At 45.4% G+C, this 18,249-nt stretch overlaps 2 protein-coding genes across 6 annotated transcripts in view; one reads left to right on the top strand and one right to left on the bottom strand.

The window, feature by feature from the left end:
* Positions 1-285: 285 nt before the first annotated feature.
* LOC311421061 (uncharacterized protein) lies at positions 286-4,595 on the top strand (the record flags this gene model as incomplete). Its single annotated transcript, XM_084492587.1, has 3 exons — positions 286-292; positions 3,065-3,137; positions 3,294-4,595. 3 exons carry the CDS (start codon positions 286-288, stop codon positions 4,495-4,497), a joined length of 1,284 nt encoding a protein of 427 aa, XP_084348713.1. The 3' UTR covers positions 4,498-4,595.
* A 7,473-nt stretch (positions 4,596-12,068) lies between these two features.
* Positions 12,069-18,249, bottom strand: part of ETV6 (ETS variant transcription factor 6) — a 143,867-nt gene continuing 137,686 nt past the window's right edge. For all 5 annotated transcript variants that reach the window (XM_084537067.1, XM_084537065.1, XM_084537066.1 and 2 more), the window contains one exon: positions 12,069-16,509. In XM_084537067.1, coding sequence (XP_084393193.1) covers positions 16,404-16,509 — 106 coding nt within the window. In that variant the 3' untranslated portion in view covers positions 12,069-16,403. The remainder of the gene's footprint in view (positions 16,510-18,249) is intronic.

Raw genomic sequence — 18,249 nt, 5'->3', positions numbered from 1 at the left:
GGCACTTGTCACTTGTGTCCTGCTTCTGTCCTCTATCCACAGAGACCAGCCCTTGTGCTGGGACTTTCACTGGGAGTCCCTCACCCAACCCTTTGTACACCACTGAGCACGTTGTGCTCATTCCTCCACCAAAGCTCCTAAAAAGAAGTAAACAAGTCTGCACCTGCAAGTGGCAGGGGCTTTACACTGGGCAAGGAAAGCTCTGCTAGATCAATTTAGAAAGAGCAGTACAAGGTAAGGTTAATAACATGCACAAATAAAGAATCGATGGATTTAGGAGCCTAAATGAACAGTTGGATTTCCAAATGAAAAAAATGGTGGCTTCTGTTGAATTCAGTGAAAACTGTGGGCTAATCAGTCCTTTTGGAAATCAGGCCATATATTCTTATGTCTCAAGATGAACTTCTCTTAATTTTATGAAGCCTTGCTGTTTTGCAGGAGAGACTTATCCTTTGGTGTGAAAACATTTCTAATGAAACTCTTCTGGTTGGAAAACACATGATTCGATAGCCCCAGATGCATTGGTCCAAGATAATTGTGTTTGAATCTGATTTTATGTGTTCAGTTCATCTGTGCTGGGAGCTGATGGAGGTCAGTACCAAATCCAGGTTTCTGCAAAGAACCATCAAAACAAAACAAAATTATTTTTGACTCTGGGGTGGTAACTGGCTTGGTGGAGAAGGTTGCTGTGGGGGTTAAGTTTTGTTTTTGTATCAAACCCTCTGGTTTTCCTGGGAAGTCTATTTTCTGTGGACGCTGCTTGGGCCTCTGTATCACACAGATTTATACAGCCCTAATTTCCATTGGCTTTACCAGAGCAAAGGTGTTGATTCATGCATGACATTGTTAATGCTGGAACAGCAGATCCTGATTTCTTCCTATTCTGTATAATGTTGAGGAAATTTGAGGACTGAGTTAGACTATTTCAATTGAATGTTGGGTGAAGTTCTGGCCATGTGAAGTTCAGTTGCCTGTTAATTATTTCTTCTTGCTGATGCCACTGAATTTTTAGAAGCAAATTGGGATGTGAGCTGGAGAGGAATGTGAAGAGGAAGAAACCTTTGTCTGTGAGACAGCATGTTCCCAAGTGTCCTGGTTTCAGTTAGAACAGAATTAATTTTCTTCCTAGTAGCTGATGGAATGCTGTGTTTTGGCTTAGGATGAGAAGAGTGCTGATAACACCCCGATGTTTTAATTGTTGCAGAGCAGTGCTTATACCAAGCCAAGGACATCTCAGCCTTTTGCTCTGTCCTGCCAACAGGCAGGCTGGGGGTGCAGTAAGAGCTGGGAGGGGACAGACCCAGGACAGGTGACCCAAACTAGCCAAAGGGGTATTCCATACCATCTGACGTCATGCTAAACAATATATAGGGGTGGCTAGCCGGGGGGAGGGGGCCGGACTGCTCGGGGTTAGGCTGGGCATCGGTCAGCGGGTGGTGAGCAATTGCATTGTGCATCACTTGTTTGTACATATTATTATTACTTTCCTATTATCACCATTGTAACATTATTGTTATTATTGTTATTATTATTTTGTTATTATTATTTTCCTGTCTTATTAAACTGTCTTTATCTCAACTCACGGGCTTCACTTTCCATTTCTCTCCCCCGTCCCAGAGAGGGAGGGGGGAGGGTGAGCGAACGGCTGCGTGGTGTTTAGCTGCCAGCCGGGTTAAACCACGACAGTCTTTTTTTGGTGCCCAACGTGGGGCCCGAAAGGTTGAGATAACGGCAGATCTGACCACAGTGTGTTAAACTAAAATTGGTGTAAGTATTAGACCTGCTTAATAGTCACTTGTCATAATGCTGATTGCTTTAATCTCAACTCTGCTGCGCCTGTTTTCCAAATTGAGTATTATAGTACATTATTTTCCGTATTTGCTCTCTGTCATGTTGTTTATCCTCTCCGGGCCCTGGTTTCAGATCATTATGGTACTGAGTGTTGTAGCAATGGCTTATGAGACGATGAGATATCTGGTCATGACTCTAACTTGGTATTTGTACTCAGTAACATCGTCGACTCTGTATTTTGGAAACTGTATCTTGGAAACTATTAGCAATTATACCTATTGTTTTTTCCCATTAGGGAGTCAATCTGTGGAGGGGAAAGGGGAAGATATTTTTTCTTACTTGATTACTCTCCCTTTCTCCTTCACCACCCCTGTATCCTCCTGGATCACTATGCCTTCCTCCTTCACCACCCTCTTACCCTCTGAGCTTGCTACAATAGCTCTCCAAGATATTGAATATCCTTGGGATACTCAGACCAGCATAGTCTTGTTGTTCTGCCTCCTGAATGCACTTCAGGTTCTGCTTAAAGTTAAACAACTACTTAGGAAGCTCATCCGGAGATCTGCCCGGAGGCAGTATAGTTGTGGGTGGCAGGGAATATGGGAGGATATGGGCAGGCATCTAGAGCAGTTGGCACCCCCAGTGTTTTGGAAATTCACCCCTGAACAACTGCAAAATCCTCAAAAACTGGCAGAATGCTTGAGAAAAAGGTGTCATGATTCTGGTAGTTCCAAAGTAACACAAATCATTGTAACATGCTGGGGCCTGGCTCATGCCTATCGAGCTGCCATTGATACTGCTATCAACTTAGTGACAGACCCTGCGGCCACTCCAAGCCCTGTGACAGATTCAACGGCCACTGTGACCCCTACGGTGGACTCTGCAGATGCTCCAGTTCCAGCTCCTGCAGCTGCTCCAGTTCCAGCTCCTGCAGATGCTCCAGTTCCAGCTCCTGCAGATGCTCCAGTTCCAGCTCCTGCAGCCACTCCAGTTCCAGCTCCTGCAGCCGCTCCAGTCCCAGTTCCTGCAGATGCTCCAGTTCCAGCTCCTGCAGCTGCTCCAGTTCCAGCTCCTGCAGATGCTCCAGTTCCAGCTCCTGCAGATGCTCCAGTTCCAGCTCCTGCAGCCACTTCAGTCCCAGCTCCTGCAGCCGCTCCAGTCCCAGTTCCGGCAGATGCTCCAGTTCCAGCTCCTGCAGCCGCTCCAGTTCCAGCTCCTGCAGCCGCTCCAGTTCCAGCTCCTGCAGCCGCTCCAGCTCCTGTGGCTGGGTCAGAGAAAAGAGCTGTAGCAGTGCAAGTTGACCCTGCAGAGGGTATTCCAACCCCTGTGGCAGACCCTGTAACGGGGTCAGAGAAACGAGCTGTAGCAGTGCAAGTTGACCCTGCAGAGGATATTCCAACCTCTGTGGCAGACCCTGTAACAAGGTCAGAGAAACGAGCAGTAGCAGTGCAAGTTGACCCTGCGGAGAGTATTCCAACCTCTGTGGCAGACCCTGTAACAAGGTCAGAGAAACGAGCAGTAGCAGTGCAAGCTGCCCCTGTAGAGAAGGTGAAAAAATGGTATAGAGATTCAGGTCGTTTAGAACGCAGAGAGTCTTCTGCCAAATCTAGGTATAGAGACGACGGAGACGACGACGACGCTGGGCCATCAAGGGTTCAGGAGGAGGAAGATGAGGATGCCGAAAAATCAACAGTAACTACCCGGAGCCTAAACGAGCGTGAGTTACGAGATGTGCGAAAAGATTTTGGTCGCTGTATAGGTGAGCAGCTTGTCACCTGGCTGCTCCGATGCTGGGACTCTGGAGCCAATTGTGTGGAATTAGACGGCAGGGAAGCCAAGCGACTGGGATCCCTTGCTAGAGACGCAGGCATTGACAAAGCAATTGCAGATGGAGCACAATCTCACAGCCTCTGGAGGCGTCTCCTCTCAGCTGTGAGGGAAAGGTATCCCTTCAAGGAAGAACTTTTATGTCTACCAGGCAAGTGGACCACTATGGAGAAGGGAATCCAGTACCTGAGGGAATTAGCCATACGGGAAGTGATTTATGAGGATCCAGACCTCAGACAAACATCCAAAGATCCAGATGAAGTCAGGTGTACACGACCCATGTGGCGGAAGTTTGTACGGAGTGCACCATCATCATATGCCAGCTCATTGGCAATAATGGCCTGGAAAGAGGATGAGGAACCCACAGTGGATGAAGTGGCTAAACAACTCCGGCAGTACGAAGAAAGTCTCTCCTCTTCCTTACAGGCCTGCGTCTCAGCTGTGGAGAAACTTTCTGAAGAGTTCCACCAACTTAAAGAGAATCTATCTTCATCCCCACCTGAACCAACCAGTGTCCACCGAACAAAAGAGAACACTGTGGAGAAACTTTCTGAAAAGGTTCACCAACTTGAAGAGAGATTATTCTCCTCCGTACCTATACAGAGCAGTGTCTCAGCTATCAGGGGTAGGCGTTCATCCACACAAGGAAGACGATATGGTGGGTACTCACCCCGTGCCACCCTGTGGTTTTACTTACGAGACCATGGAGAGGACATGAGAAAATGGGATGGAAAATCTACTGCGACCCTAGAGGCACGGGTACGTGAGTTGCAAAAGAAAACAATCAAGAAAAAGGGATTCTCTGAAAAGTTTGCTGCTCCAACTTCCAGCAGACAGTCCTTCAAACACAGAAATGAAGAAGATTCTGACCAGGATTAGGGGAGCCCTGCCTCCAGCCAGGGGGAGGAAAGGGACATTCGAATTTATTGGACTGTGTGGATTCGATGGCCTGGCACGTCAGACGCACAGAAGTATAAGGCTTTAGTAGACACCGGTGCACAATGTACTATAATGCCATCGAGCTATAAAGGACCAGAGCCCATCTATATTTGTGGAGTGACAGGCGGATCTCAGCAGTTGACTGTATTGGAGGCTGAAGTGAGTCTGACTGGGAATGAGTGGGAAAAGCACCGCATTGTGACTGGCCCGGATGCTCCATGTATCCTTGGCATAGACTATCTTAGAAGAGGATATTGCAAGGACCCAAAAGGGTTCCGGTGGGCTTTTGGTATAGCTGCCTTAGAGACAGAAGGCATTAAACAATTATCTACCTTGCCTGGTCTCTCAGAGGACCCCTCTGTTGTGGGGTTGCTGAGGGTCGAAGAACAGCAAGTGCCAATCGCTACCACAACTGTGCACCGGCGGCAATATCGCACTAACCGAGACTCCCTGATTCCCATCCATAAACTAATTCGTCAATTGGAGAGCCAAGGAGTGATCAGCAAGACTCATTCACCTTTCAATAGTCCCATATGGCCAGTGCGAAAGTCTAATGGCGAGTGGAGACTAACAGTGGACTATTGTGGCCTGAACGAAGTGACGCCACCACTGAGTGCTGCAGTGCCGGACATGCTGGAACTCCAGTACGAACTTGAATCGAAGGCAGCCAAGTGGTATGCCACAATTGATATCGCTAATGCATTTTTCTCCATCCCTCTAGCAGCAGAATGCAGGCCACAATTTGCCTTCACTTGGAGGGGAGTCCAATATACTTGGAATCGGCTGCCCCAGGGGTGGAAACACAGCCCTACCATTTGCCATGGGCTGATCCAGTCTGCACTAGAGCAGGGGGAAGCTCCTGAACACCTGCAGTACATCGATGACATTATTGTGTGGGGTGACACAGCAGAGGAAGTTTTTGAGAAAGGGAAGAAAATAGTCCAAATCCTTCTGAAAGCCGGTTTTGCCATAAAACAAAATAAAGTCAAAGGACCTGCACGAGAGATCCAGTTTTTAGGAATAAAATGGCAAGATGGATGTCGTCAAATCCCAATGGATGTGATCAACAAAATAACAGCTATGTCTCCACCAACTAACAAAAAAGAAACACAGACTTTCCTAGGTGTTGTGGGGTTTTGGAGAATGCACATCCCAAATTACAGTCTGATTGTAAACCCGCTCTACCAAGTAACCCGTAAGAAGAATGAGTTTGAATGGGGCCCTGAACAACGACAAGCGTTTGAACAAATCAAGCAGGAAATAGTCCATGCAGTAGCCCTTGGACCAGTTCGAACAGGACCAGATGTAAAGAATGTGCTCTACACTGCAGCCGGGGAGAATGGCCCCACCTGGAGCCTCTGGCAGAAAGAACCTGGGGAAACTCGAGGTCGGCCCCTGGGGTTTTGGAGTCGGGGATACAGAGGATCTGAGGCCCGCTATACTCCAACTGAAAAGGAGATATTGGCAGCATATGAAGGAGTTCGATCTGCTTCGGAGGTGGTCGGTACTGAAGCGCAGCTCCTCCTAGCACCCCGATTGCCAGTACTAGGCTGGATGTTCAAGGGAAGGGTCTCTTCTACGCATCATGCAACTGATGCTACGTGGAGCAAGTGGGTTGCACTGATTACTCAGCGGGCTCGAATAGGAAACCCCAGTCGCCCAGGAATATTGGAAGTGATTATGGACTGGCCAGAAGGCAAATACTTTGGGATATCATCCGAGGAGGAGGTGGGTCGTGCTGAAGAAGCCCCACTGTACAACCAGTTACCAGAGAATGAGAAGAAATATGCCCTGTTCACTGATGGGTCCTGTCGTATTGTGGGGAAGCATCGGAGATGGAAGGCTGCTGTATGGAGCCCTACACGACGAGTTGCAGAAGCTGCTGAGGGAGAAGGTGAATCGAGTCAGTTTGCAGAAGTGAAAGCCATTCAGCTGGCTTTAGACATTGCTGAACGAGAAAAATGGCCAGTTCTCTATCTCTACACTGATTCATGGATGGTAGCAAATGCCCTGTGGGGATGGTTACAGCAATGGAAGCAAAACAACTGGCAGCGTAGGGGCAAACCCATCTGGGCTGCTGCTTTGTGGCAAGACATTGCTGCTCGGGTAGAGAACCTGGCTGTGAAAGTACGTCACGTAGATGCTCATGTGCCCAAGAATCGGGCTACTGAAGAACATCAAAACAACCAACAGGTGGATCAGGCTGCTAAGATTGAAGTAGCTCAGGTGGACCTGGATTGGCAGCATAAAGGTGAATTATTTATAGCCCGATGGGCCCATGACACCTCAGGCCATCAAGGTAGAGATGCAACATACAGATGGGCTCGTGATCGAGGGGTGGACCTGACCATGGACGCTATAGCACAGGTTATTCATGACTGTGAAACATGTGCTGCAATCAAGCAAGCCAAACGGTCAAAGCCTCTTTGGTATGGAGGACGATGGCTGAAATATAAATATGGAGAGGCCTGGCAGATTGATTACATCACACTCCCTCAAACTCGCAATGGCAAGCACCACGTACTTACAATGGTGGAAGCAACCACCGGATGGCTGGAAACATACCCTGTGCCTCATGCCACCGCCCGGAACACTATCCTGGGCCTTGAAAAACAAGTACTATGGCGACATGGTACCCCAGAAAGAATAGAGTCAGACAATGGAACTCATTTCCGAAACAACCTTATAGACACTTGGGCCAAAGAACATGGTATTGAGTGGGTGTATCACATCCCCTATCATGCACCAGCCTCCGGGAAAGTTGAACGATACAACGGACTGTTAAAGACTACATTGAAAGCAATGGGCGCTGGAACATTCAAAAACTGGGATACGCATTTGGCAAAGGCCACCTGGTTAGTCAATACTAGGGGATCTGCCAACCGAGCTGGACCTGCCCAATCAAACCTGTTACGTACTGTAGATGGGGATAAAGTTCCTGTAGTGCATGTAAGAAATATGCTGGGTAAAACAGTCTGGGCTACTCCTGCCTCAGGAAAAGGCAAACCTATTCGTGGAATTGTTTTCGCTCAGGGACCTGGATACACTTGGTGGGTGATGCAAAAGAACGGAGAGGTCCGGTGTGTACCTCAAAGAGATTTAATACTGGGTGAGAATAGCCCATGAACTGAATTGTACCATGTTAATTACTATATAATACTGTATATTATCACTACTATGACTACTGTAGGTGACTAATTAGAATGTATGAAAAAAAGTGTAACCTGAGCATGACATAAATGGTATGGAATAAGGGGTGGATAGATGTCCTGGTTTCAGTTAGAACAGAATTAATTTTCTTCCTAGTAGCTGGTGGAATGCTGTGTTTTGGCTTAGGATGAGAAGAGTGCTGATAACACCCCGATGTTTTAATTGTTGCAGAGCAGTGCTTATACCAAGCCAAGGACATCTCAGCCTTTTGCTCTGTCCTGCCAACAGGCAGGCTGGGGGTGCAGTAAGAGCTGGGAGGGGACAGACCCAGGACAGGTGACCCAAACTAGCCAAAGGGGTATTCCATACCATCTGACGTCATGCTAAACAATATATAGGGGTGGCTAGCCGGGGGGAGGGGGCCGGACTGCTCGGGGTTAGGCTGGGCATCGGTCAGCGGGTGGTGAGCAATTGCATTGTGCATCACTTGTTTGTACATATTATTATTACTTTCCTATTATCACCATTGTAACATTATTGTTATTATTGTTATTATTATTTTGTTATTATTATTTTCCTGTCTTATTAAACTGTCTTTATCTCAACTCACGGGCTTCACTTTCCATTTCTCTCCCCCGTCCCAGAGAGGGAGGGGGGAGGGTGAGCGAACGGCTGCGTGGTGTTTAGCTGCCAGCCGGGTTAAACCACGACACCAAGAATATTCACAAACGCTAAGAACATTTTGAAAAGAAATAAGGAAACAGACAGCATCTTCTGCTGACATATTTGCTACTCTAGTTGTAGGCATTTGTCCAAGGGTTGTTTCCAGATCAGGGGAAACTTCACACCTCATCTGGAGATTTGGAACAAGCATGGTTTTGGGGTTACCTGGGCTCTCAGAGACCAAAATGGGACCTCAGTGCGGGCTTCCCTTTTGCCTTTCTGCTTCATGTCAGCCGGTTTCAAGGAGACTGCCTTTGCAGCCCTTCCTGCAGGAGCAGCCCAGCAGCACCCCAAGAATAAAGCATAGCTGCATCCTGCAGCTCACCGCCTTGGAAGAAGCACCTCTGGGAGACTATTGTATAATGGAGTCTCAGTTCCTTCCTTGCATTTCAAGCATTTTTAGTTGGAATAGAAGAGCGTGAATTACACTGATTGCAGTGGGTAGGGATCTTGGTGTATGAGTGGGAAAACTGTGGTTTACAGGAAGCAAAAGAATAAGAAAGAATACAGGAAGAACAACAACAACAAAAAAAAAGCCTAATGATTGGAAGTGGTATTGAGAGTTAAAACAAAAGGAAGTCAAAGATTTTAATGCTAGGGATGATTAACCTTAGATGTAGGTGGGGTGGAGTCCTCATTCTTCAGGTCTTTGAATGGAGACTGGTTCATATCCTGCAAGCGTTCACTAGCCAAGCAAGTTACTGACCTTGTCCATGCCCTTGGGAGGGCAAATCCAAACAAAATGGTCTCTGGTGCATAGGACATGTGGTGACCACCACTCCCTGCTTTCAGCTTTGTGCTTTTTCCAGACTGTCTTTCATATTCCTTCCTTGCCTCAGCTTTCATCTGCCCCGTCTGCTTCTTTTCCTTGCTTTCATCTGAGGGATCACACATTCATGTCTTTACAGAGCCCAGGGGAAACAATACCTGCTTTGTTCAAGCTGTCTTCACTCCAGTTCCTTCCCTTTACCTTGTTAAATACCAGGAAGGGCTCGCTTGAAAACTTTGTCCATTTAGCAGAGCTTGGCTTCACATCAACAACCCCAGGCTAACAGTGTTTATCAGGCGGCACAAGATCAATTCTGATTCCTGAACAGTTATCACTCTTCCTGTTGCGGCTGTGCTCCAACACTTTGAGAAGCTGGGAAACTTTATGCACAGGTGTTTGCAGGAGGCAGAAAGATTGATGTGTCCCTGAAGGTTTTACAACTGATTTTATCAGTCATAACGATCTCTGTTGTCTTGGGCGAAGGCTCCGTGTTTTCTTTGTTCCCACAATGTTGGTTGTAGTACCCGGGAGCCCGTTCAGTGCAGCCACAGATGCGTGGTCTGCCTGGAGTCACATTGGTGTCCCAGCCTGGCTCCTGTGCTGGTACATCTCAGAGCTCTGCTGAGGCTGGTGGAGCCACGCACACACTTTCACTTACAAATGGACAATGCTGAAGTAAACATGCATTGCCCCAATTCTCTATAGCGGTTGCCAGATCTGTATTTTCATTATCATTTCTATGCTTAGCCTGTCTGACAGGAATCACAAGAAGGAATCCCATGTCCTGCACAGTGAACCATCACATGCAGCCTAAGCCAGCATTCAGCAAGTCATCTAGCCAGATGCATGTGGAGGGTGAGGACCTGGTCAAGAAGCACGCTGGTTGACAGCTTATGGCAATCAATGGTGGAAAGCAGTCATTAAGCAACATTAATGATGTCTTTATGACCAAATGAGGGCTGTTAAAGCAGGGATAGAAGATTATTGCCACAAGGGAGGAAGAAAAAAAGCCATTTCACTGATGAATCCAGCTCCAGCTGAGCAAGCTGGTGTCTGGCAGATGTCTATCTGTGTAGGGAGAGCTGGCTGTTGAGCACCCTCATCTCCCTCTTCTTTCCTTAAGACAATGAGGTGAGGAAAGCGTGGACTGAAGAGAAGAAGGTGGAAAGACAGGCTCTTTCTCTTTTTCTGCTTTGGCTGCAAAGCAACATAATTTCTGAGTAGTTTGGGAAAACAGGTAGGAACATCATGAACAGGTAGGAACACCAGGAACAGCTGCTGTTGCAGTGCTGCCCTGTGTGGCACAGGGGCTGTGCCAAGGGACTAGTGTAAAAATGTTGTGTAAGGACAACTTAGCAGCCCTTCATGCAGTACTTTAAAATAGGTTTCTACATAATCAAAAAAATGCTGCAGTCAGTACCTCACTGGCAGCCTTGGTAAGTCATGGGTGTACATAGCAGCTGAGGTCCTCTGCCACCCTTGCAAGGTCTTTCCTGGTCAGCACTGGGAGGTGTTACGAAGGGACTTGGCACTGTAGAGACAGCAGTAGCTGTGGTCTGCAAACACATGCATCACCCGTGATCCCCTTGCTGGTATTGGCTTGGTAGCTTCCCTTTAGAGAGGAATCTGTTGAAAAGGGAAGGCAAAAAATGTACTGAACACATGCTACTGGGCTTCTCCTGTGCTGCAACCTCCAAAGGGTGTTCTTTGAGATCTCTGGCTTCAAGAGGCAGGATCAAGCCTATTGCTGAAGGGAGTGATAGCCAAAACCACCAAGAACTTCCAAATGCCTTCAACCTGCAGTGTGTGGCATTGTTTAGAATGCACAGAAAGCTGAGATAGTGTGTAGGATACATTTATTTCCTCTTCTAAAATGAAGGGCAATGGCCTGAAGGGACAGAATTGTGGAGCAACACACAGTTTCCTTCTCGTGTGATGTCTTGGTTCAGGAGGGTTTGTTTAGCACTTAGTCCTTTGCCTCATGGTTTAAAAACAACAACAATGAAAGGAAAACAGGAAGAAATACTGATCAAGAAGCAGCTGGGTAGATAACCCACAGATCAGCCAGATTATCATGGGCTCATCCCAAGCCATAGCTGGGATCTGAATGACTCCAACCCACCACAAATTGCTCCTACCACAAGGAGCACCAGATGTGGCCAACGTGCCACAGCTGGGATGCACTGACCAGATGTGTTTGTTGTGACATGTGGTGGTTGTGACCACACTGCCATAAGCGCAGGTAACCGCACTCGACAGGGGAAAAGCAGTCCTGCAGGGAGTGATGGTCAGCAGCAAGAAGTGGATGGTGCATCACCTTGCTGTCCCCTCAGCATCCAGGACCTGGTGGCATCAAAGTTCTTGTGTCTCACCTGCTTAAGGGTGAAGACAGGATAATGAAGACGCCCTTTTTTGCAACAGCAGCACGTTAGGGGGTTTGTTTCTAGACCAGTTTTCTATGATGAATACTGCAGAAATAATTACTTTTCTCAAATTCCTTGAGCTGGCCTATTTAGCAGGACACAAAAGCTGCAACAGAATCAGCACACCTTCTCATTATTTTTTATTTTTTGTTTCTGCATGGTCTCCAAGACAAGGGAGGAGAACCCCCGTATCCCCATCCAGGTAATATCGGGGTGCTCTGATGACCTCTAAGGGCAGGTGGCAAAGTAAATACTCCAAGGGACAGCATCAACTTTTCCAAGCAAAGCTTCCCAGGGAAGATCCAGGCTCTGCTTATACACATTTGGGCATGGGAAGTCTGCAGGTTTCTCTTCCTGATTGAAAGCAGATACTTTGTACCGCATATACTCAGGTACCATAGTTCTTAAAAAGAAAGGACCTTTTAGCAATGATTGCACCAACAAAATTTGGTATTCCCATTTTTATATTAAATCTTTTTTTATTGAGATGATGTAATTACAGGCATTTTAAAAATTATTTGCAACTCACTGGCCCTGAGAATAGGCTTTTTTTTGTTTTTGTTTTTGTTTTGTTACATTCATTTGATTCAGTCCCTTAACCCCACACCTTAAAAAAACAAAAAGCCACCATCAATAAAAAGATTAGAATTTTATTTAAAAAAAAAAATCAGAAAAACAAAACAAAAAACCTCAAACTGATGCATTCTGGATTTGCACAGGGTTGCAGTCTGACAAAGAGATGTGGAGAATGCATACATGGATTGCATGCATGCACCTGGGGATGGTGGCAGCAGCGTAGTGTTCACAGGAAGGGCCTCAGTAGTGTTCTTGGGATGGAGAGGCGGTCAAAAAGTTTCCAATGTCAAGCCAGAAAACATTTTGTCATGGAGCTGCAGCATGTCCTACCTGACTGCTTGTGCCTTGTTCAGCCTTGCAGCAAGCTGAAGGCAATGGAGGTCCCACCGAACTGTAAGGCATTGCGATCCTTTGCTAGGCATTTCTTGGGCTCTTTCTCCCTTTTCCTGCTTGTTATGGTTGGAAGGGCAGGAAGTTTGGCTTCTGTGCTGCTGGCAAATTCTACACTGGGAAATCAGAAGCTGGGGAGAAGAGGCAGGTGTCAGGGCTGGTGGAAAGATGATGTTGCCTTTGCTAAGCCCACACAGGCAGCCAGGTGTTCCTGAAGCTCAGCATGGGAACACTGGGCTCCACGGATCTGCTACTGGGAAGTGAGGTAGAGGGGAATCTGCTTACTGCAGCCTGTTTTTATTCTTAGTTATTTTTATTTTGTAGTCATAGCTGATAAACTTGCTGACAAGACCCCAAGGAGCAGTTCACACCTTGCAGGTCCCTCACCACGCCCCGAGCCCCTGCAGCCTGCGCAGTTGCAGCATCACCCACACCTCTGGTACCCATGCTCCTCCCCACAGCACTAGGGGCAGGACCTGCCAGGATGCACCTCTGTGGGAACAGCCTGATCCAAACTGACCTGAACCTCCTGAGAAACCTACATCTGCAGTGGAGAAGAAGTTGTCCTAAGATGTCCTTTGTGTGTGAATTGGAAGGTAGTTCCTGACAGTCAGCAAAAATAATCTTTTTCCTTTGACTTAGATTCTGCAGGTGCAAATGACTGCACTTTCGGTAAAGGTGAATATTTCCTGCACCAAATTTTCCCTACAAATTTTACCCATGGGGCGGCACGTGGAATTTCAGGATTCCTTGCTTTTTCTTGCCTTACACAGTGCTGAAGACAAACTTCTTGCTAGCATACATGGTGAGCATATGGGCTTACACTGATGGATTATCTCAAGTTCCCTATTTTTTGCTTTGTGCACCTTGACCATAACAAAATTATGTGGCTCAGGAAGCACTTTAAATAGAAGCTTCCTATTGTCTTTTTTTTTTTTTTCCTTTTTTTTTTTTTTTTTTTTTTTTTTTTTCCCCAGCATCTCTTAACAGTAGCTGGAGCAGGAGAAAGAAAATAATGCAGTGCATGCAGGCACCACAGCCCAAGCAGTAATGGACACAAATTGTTCAATGTAAACTGTGCTTCTTTCTACTGCTGAACATCCTAAGAAACAGCAAGAGACTTTCTTTACATTGACAGTTCGGTGTTGCTACTTCATCTATCATTCACAATATCCTCTGAATTATTCTTTTGACCACCCCAGGAAGACACTTCCAAATTCCCTCCATGCTACATGTTAAGTGAGAGGACACACAGCACTTTCTTCACTCCAGCTCCTGTGGCACAGCCTCAACTTGGGTGCCCTTGAGCAAGGTGAGTAAGCAAGGTATCACCTTGGCCCCTTGGTTTCAAGGAACACTTGGTTTCAGGCCTGTGAGCACCGGGATCCCTGTGTCTCACAGCTCATGAGCTCTAAGAACTTCAGTCATGGCAGTGACAGGTCATCTGCTCATCTTTCCTATGGACACTCCTGCGTCTTTTCTTTTGAGGCAGAAAAAGTCAAGCACTTGGTGTGCTGGGACGTATAACATCTTGATTATAATATAATAAAAAAATGTGGCTGGGAAAAGCTCAGGGAAAGATGTATGCTCCATTGCTCCTCATCAGATGCTGGCTCTGAAAAATCTCTCCTAATTGTATGATGCCTATCTTTGTCCTTAACAAACCTTTTCCTTCTAAAGTTGCAACTCAATAAAGTCTTTTGTGAGCTTGGACTATTTCTATTTAAACATACAGGCCACTATTCATTGCCAAGTACTATTTTTTCTTTTCTTTTCTTTTCTTTTCTTTTCTTTTCTTTTCTTTTCTTTTCTTTTCTTTTCTTTTCTTTTCTTTTCTTTTTTTTTTTTTTTCTGGATAGATTAACCCTCTTGTTAAGTATAGGGTAAGATCAAAAGTCATGTTAGTAGAATAGCTGATAGAAGTGCTATCATGGAAATCATGGAAATGTACCTTGCTTTTTTTGGTAGGAATGGATTCGATTAACCCACTTTTTTTTTTTTTTTTCTTTTTTTTTTTCTTTTTTTTTCCCATTTCTAGTATTCATGTTCCCATAAAGAGGTTCTCTGTTTTTAATGAACTGATGTGGACTTGATTTCTTCCAGACGTCATGTGATTCCTGCAGTTTCTCTGTGTATCTTCTCCCTTTGCAAGTATCATTTCTGCTGCTAGGTATTCTTCCCACTAAAAGGCCCAGTGCTGGTGGATGGCTGGATACCTGGACACCACAGACTTCCCTGACATGATGGACAGAGCAACGTGAAATGAAAAAGGCTAGTAGTTTCTCTAGTATCAGACATTAAGGGCTGCTGAGCTTCCGGCAACCAAACTAGGAGTGGCTTTTTGCCTCATGCAAAGCACCCTCATGATGCAAAACAAATCAGAGGTGTAAAAAACAGGGTACCTTGCAAAGAACAAAAACAAAACCCAAGAAAGAAACATTTATCTAGTGTTTTTTGTTTGTTTGTTTGTTTGTTTTGTTTTGTTTTGTTTTGTTTTCTGGTCTTTTAAATCACGTTAAAAACAGGCAAGCTGAGACAAGATTCCTGGATGGCAAAGCTGTGGGGTGGGGAAGAGTTGTGAGAGGCATAAACAAACAAAGCCAAAATCAATTCCAAGGTATCAGTACAGCTATTTGGTCTCTAGTTCTCTACCACCAGTTTTTAGATTGGTGAATAATCTACCTCTCCAGTGGCACAAAGTGATCCTGGAGTAGTTTCTGAGTAGTACAAACCATACATGTATGATGGATCCCTTTGCATTGTCCTTAAGATGTAAGGAACAGTCCTTCACCTTTCACCCCAAAATTGCTAGCAGGTATAAGAAAAAAAGTCCCTTTTGTAATTTCAGATGTTTCAGCCTTTGCTTTTTTATCAAAGGCTTTGAGCTGAAATTCTGCTTTGTGCATATATTGTGGCATTTACGTATAAACATATATATATATGAAACGTTTCTCTCTATATACATATATATTTATATTAGTTCCTGCCCCTCTCCCCCCACACCATTCTATCACTTCTTTGCTAGAAGGAGGGACAATGTCAACATCAGTCTATTGCAGAGGTTTGTCACATTTATTTTTCTCCTCCCTGGAGCACTTAGGTGATTGGTTTTGGTCCATATGCCAGCAGTAAATAGCCACTTGCAGGACTCATGAGCCCAAACTATGCTGGGATGCTATCCCAGCCAATACATGAAGGGTGATTCCTCTTCATTTGATAGACATGTGTGGTAAATTCTTTTGGTAGCTTCAACACATTTCCCAGTCGCAGCACATACGCATTGATCCAAGCAAACTGGAACCCTTGAGCAAATCCCTCCTTTGTTGCTATTGTATTATGCAGTGTTACGTCATGAGACTTGCACAGAAAATAAGAGCGCTCTATTTCCATAGGAGAGCCTTCCCCCCCAAAAAAGCATAATCTGATGTCTTGTCCTATGTGAGATAAGGAAAATCAAACTGCATGTTTATTAGGGGGAAAAAAAAAAAAAAAAAAAACAAATCAAACAAACAAAAAAAAAGAAAAACGGCAAACAAAAAAAAATGAAACCAAAAAGACAGAAAGAACTCAAGGGAGACTCTGTAGGAACAGTGAAGTAGTGCATAAGTCCAGGCTTTCTCCCCTTCACTTTTCTGCCAGCACCACTTCTGCCTGTTAGTTTGTTTTGTTAAGGTGCTTCAGGTCCTGCATGGTCTTCAAGCCAAGTGGAGACTGCAAGTACTGCTTCTGTGTTGTTGCTTCCCCTCCCAAATTGTGCCAGCCATCCAGGCAGATGTTTCTCCCATGGACACACAGAGGCGGTGCACCAGTTCCCTTCAGCACTCATCTTCTTGGTATGTTTGTTCATCCAGTTCCTGGGACTCAAGGTGCTCGAGGCGGTCTGTTCTGCCACTCATAATCTCATCTGGGGTCTTCATGAACCTGCAAAACAGAGAAACAAGTTGATTTCCCAGTGGTCTCAGCCTTTCTCCTTATCAAGATGCTGAGTCCCCTGACCTCTGCAGCTCCCCAGAATCATCTTTGCTGTATCCTCTGGTATGACTTGGTATTTCCCAGCTTTTCCCCAGCCTACCGGTATCTTTCTTCCCCATACATGGAAATGAAGTAAGAAAAATCACAAGCATTTTCTCCTGCTCCCTTTTTCTAAAGTCCAAATCTGAAACAAAACCCACAGTCTTTTCCAAAGAATGATATTTACTTCTTTTTCTTCATATTGTTTGCTGTTGCCATGTAAGATGACAGCATGCCACATGTCCACTCATTTACGGAATCTGGTGACAGAAATGTAAGTAATCTTTATTGTCAACATATTTCAAAGCAAATCACTTGCAAGGCATGGAGAGGCATAAGGCTACTCATTTCTGCCAGCTTGTGTGCAGGTGAGTGAAGATGAATATGAAACACCACAAGAGCAGGTCTGGAAAAAGCTAAGGACCAAGTCAGAACAAGCTCTGGGAAATGAAAAAAGCCCTGAGAGAAAAAGCTTTTGGGCTAAGCTTTAACTGGGAAAAGGGAACTGTGCACAAAGACAGTATCTTCCTGTGTGACTGTAGCCAAGTGTAATTGCAACGTAGCAGTGTCTTCTGTAAATAAATGCCACAGCACTAATGTCTTGATGCAGTAAATCTGCAGGGGGCTAGAAACAGAAACTGCCTCTGGGGAGACATGGCAGCAGTAGGAAATGGGAAAGGACATCCACCAGCCTGCAGATCAGGTCTGCAGTCTTGATCTTTGCCAGGGTGCTTTTGTGTACCACTGCATACAGACAGCACAGAAGAGCTCTGCTTTTTTCTTTCTGGATTTAATGGCGCAGGAAGAGAAAATGGCACAGGAAGGATGAAATCCTAGTTTAAACACAAACCACTTTCCTAACTTGTAAGTACTTCTGGAAAAATCAGAATAGGACATGTTTATGCTGGAAGTGTTACAAAATTTTGTATTTTTTCATTAATTATGTACTGGCTAACATTCAGCAGTACAAAATGTGTTAATCAGAGGAATTTTACTTAGGTTGATGATATGCTCAGTATCCTGGCCCCAGCGAAAACAAAACCAATTGACAGGAGCCTCATTACTATCAGTGACACAGAAAAATCACTGCTGAAGCTAACGGGCAAGATTTGCCTACTCTGCTGCCTCCAAGTTTATAAAGTTTAGGGCTTTCAGTTTGGGCCTCTCAGCAAATGCATAGCACTGCCTGGAACTAACCTTTTGCCACCCCTTCTAATTTTGGAAATCATGTGCACATATGCATTTATGAAAAAGAAATCAGCTATGACTCACTTCTGTGTCACTCCCATTTGTATTCTGGAAGAACTGTGCCGATATAAATGGTGTTACGGTGCTCAAAAACTAGCATACAAAAGTGGTGAATCAGTTCCTGGCTATCCAGTGAAAACTCACCAAAGCCTACAGGCCAGACTGTGCCCTGATTTAAACCCTGTGCTTGTCCTGTTGATCTTGAGTAAGGATGAAATCAAAATGGAACAATACCACTGTCCCCCTACCTTCTGTCTGTTCTGCTTCCTAAATCACACGGAAGATAGGCTGATAAGAACTGTACAGCATTACTTCAGGAATTCTTTCTGGTCTGTGTTTTAAGTCACGTCATGGAACCCAAAGTATTTGTAATAGCATTTGAATAAATTGAAAAGAAAAACC

Source organism: Aythya ferina (assembly GCF_964211825.1).
Source record: "Aythya ferina genome assembly, chromosome: 1".
In the NCBI taxonomy this organism is placed as follows: Eukaryota; Metazoa; Chordata; class Aves; order Anseriformes; family Anatidae; genus Aythya; species Aythya ferina.
Note: the sequence above shows the minus strand (reverse complement) of the source record. Positions and strands in the feature narration are given on the sequence as shown.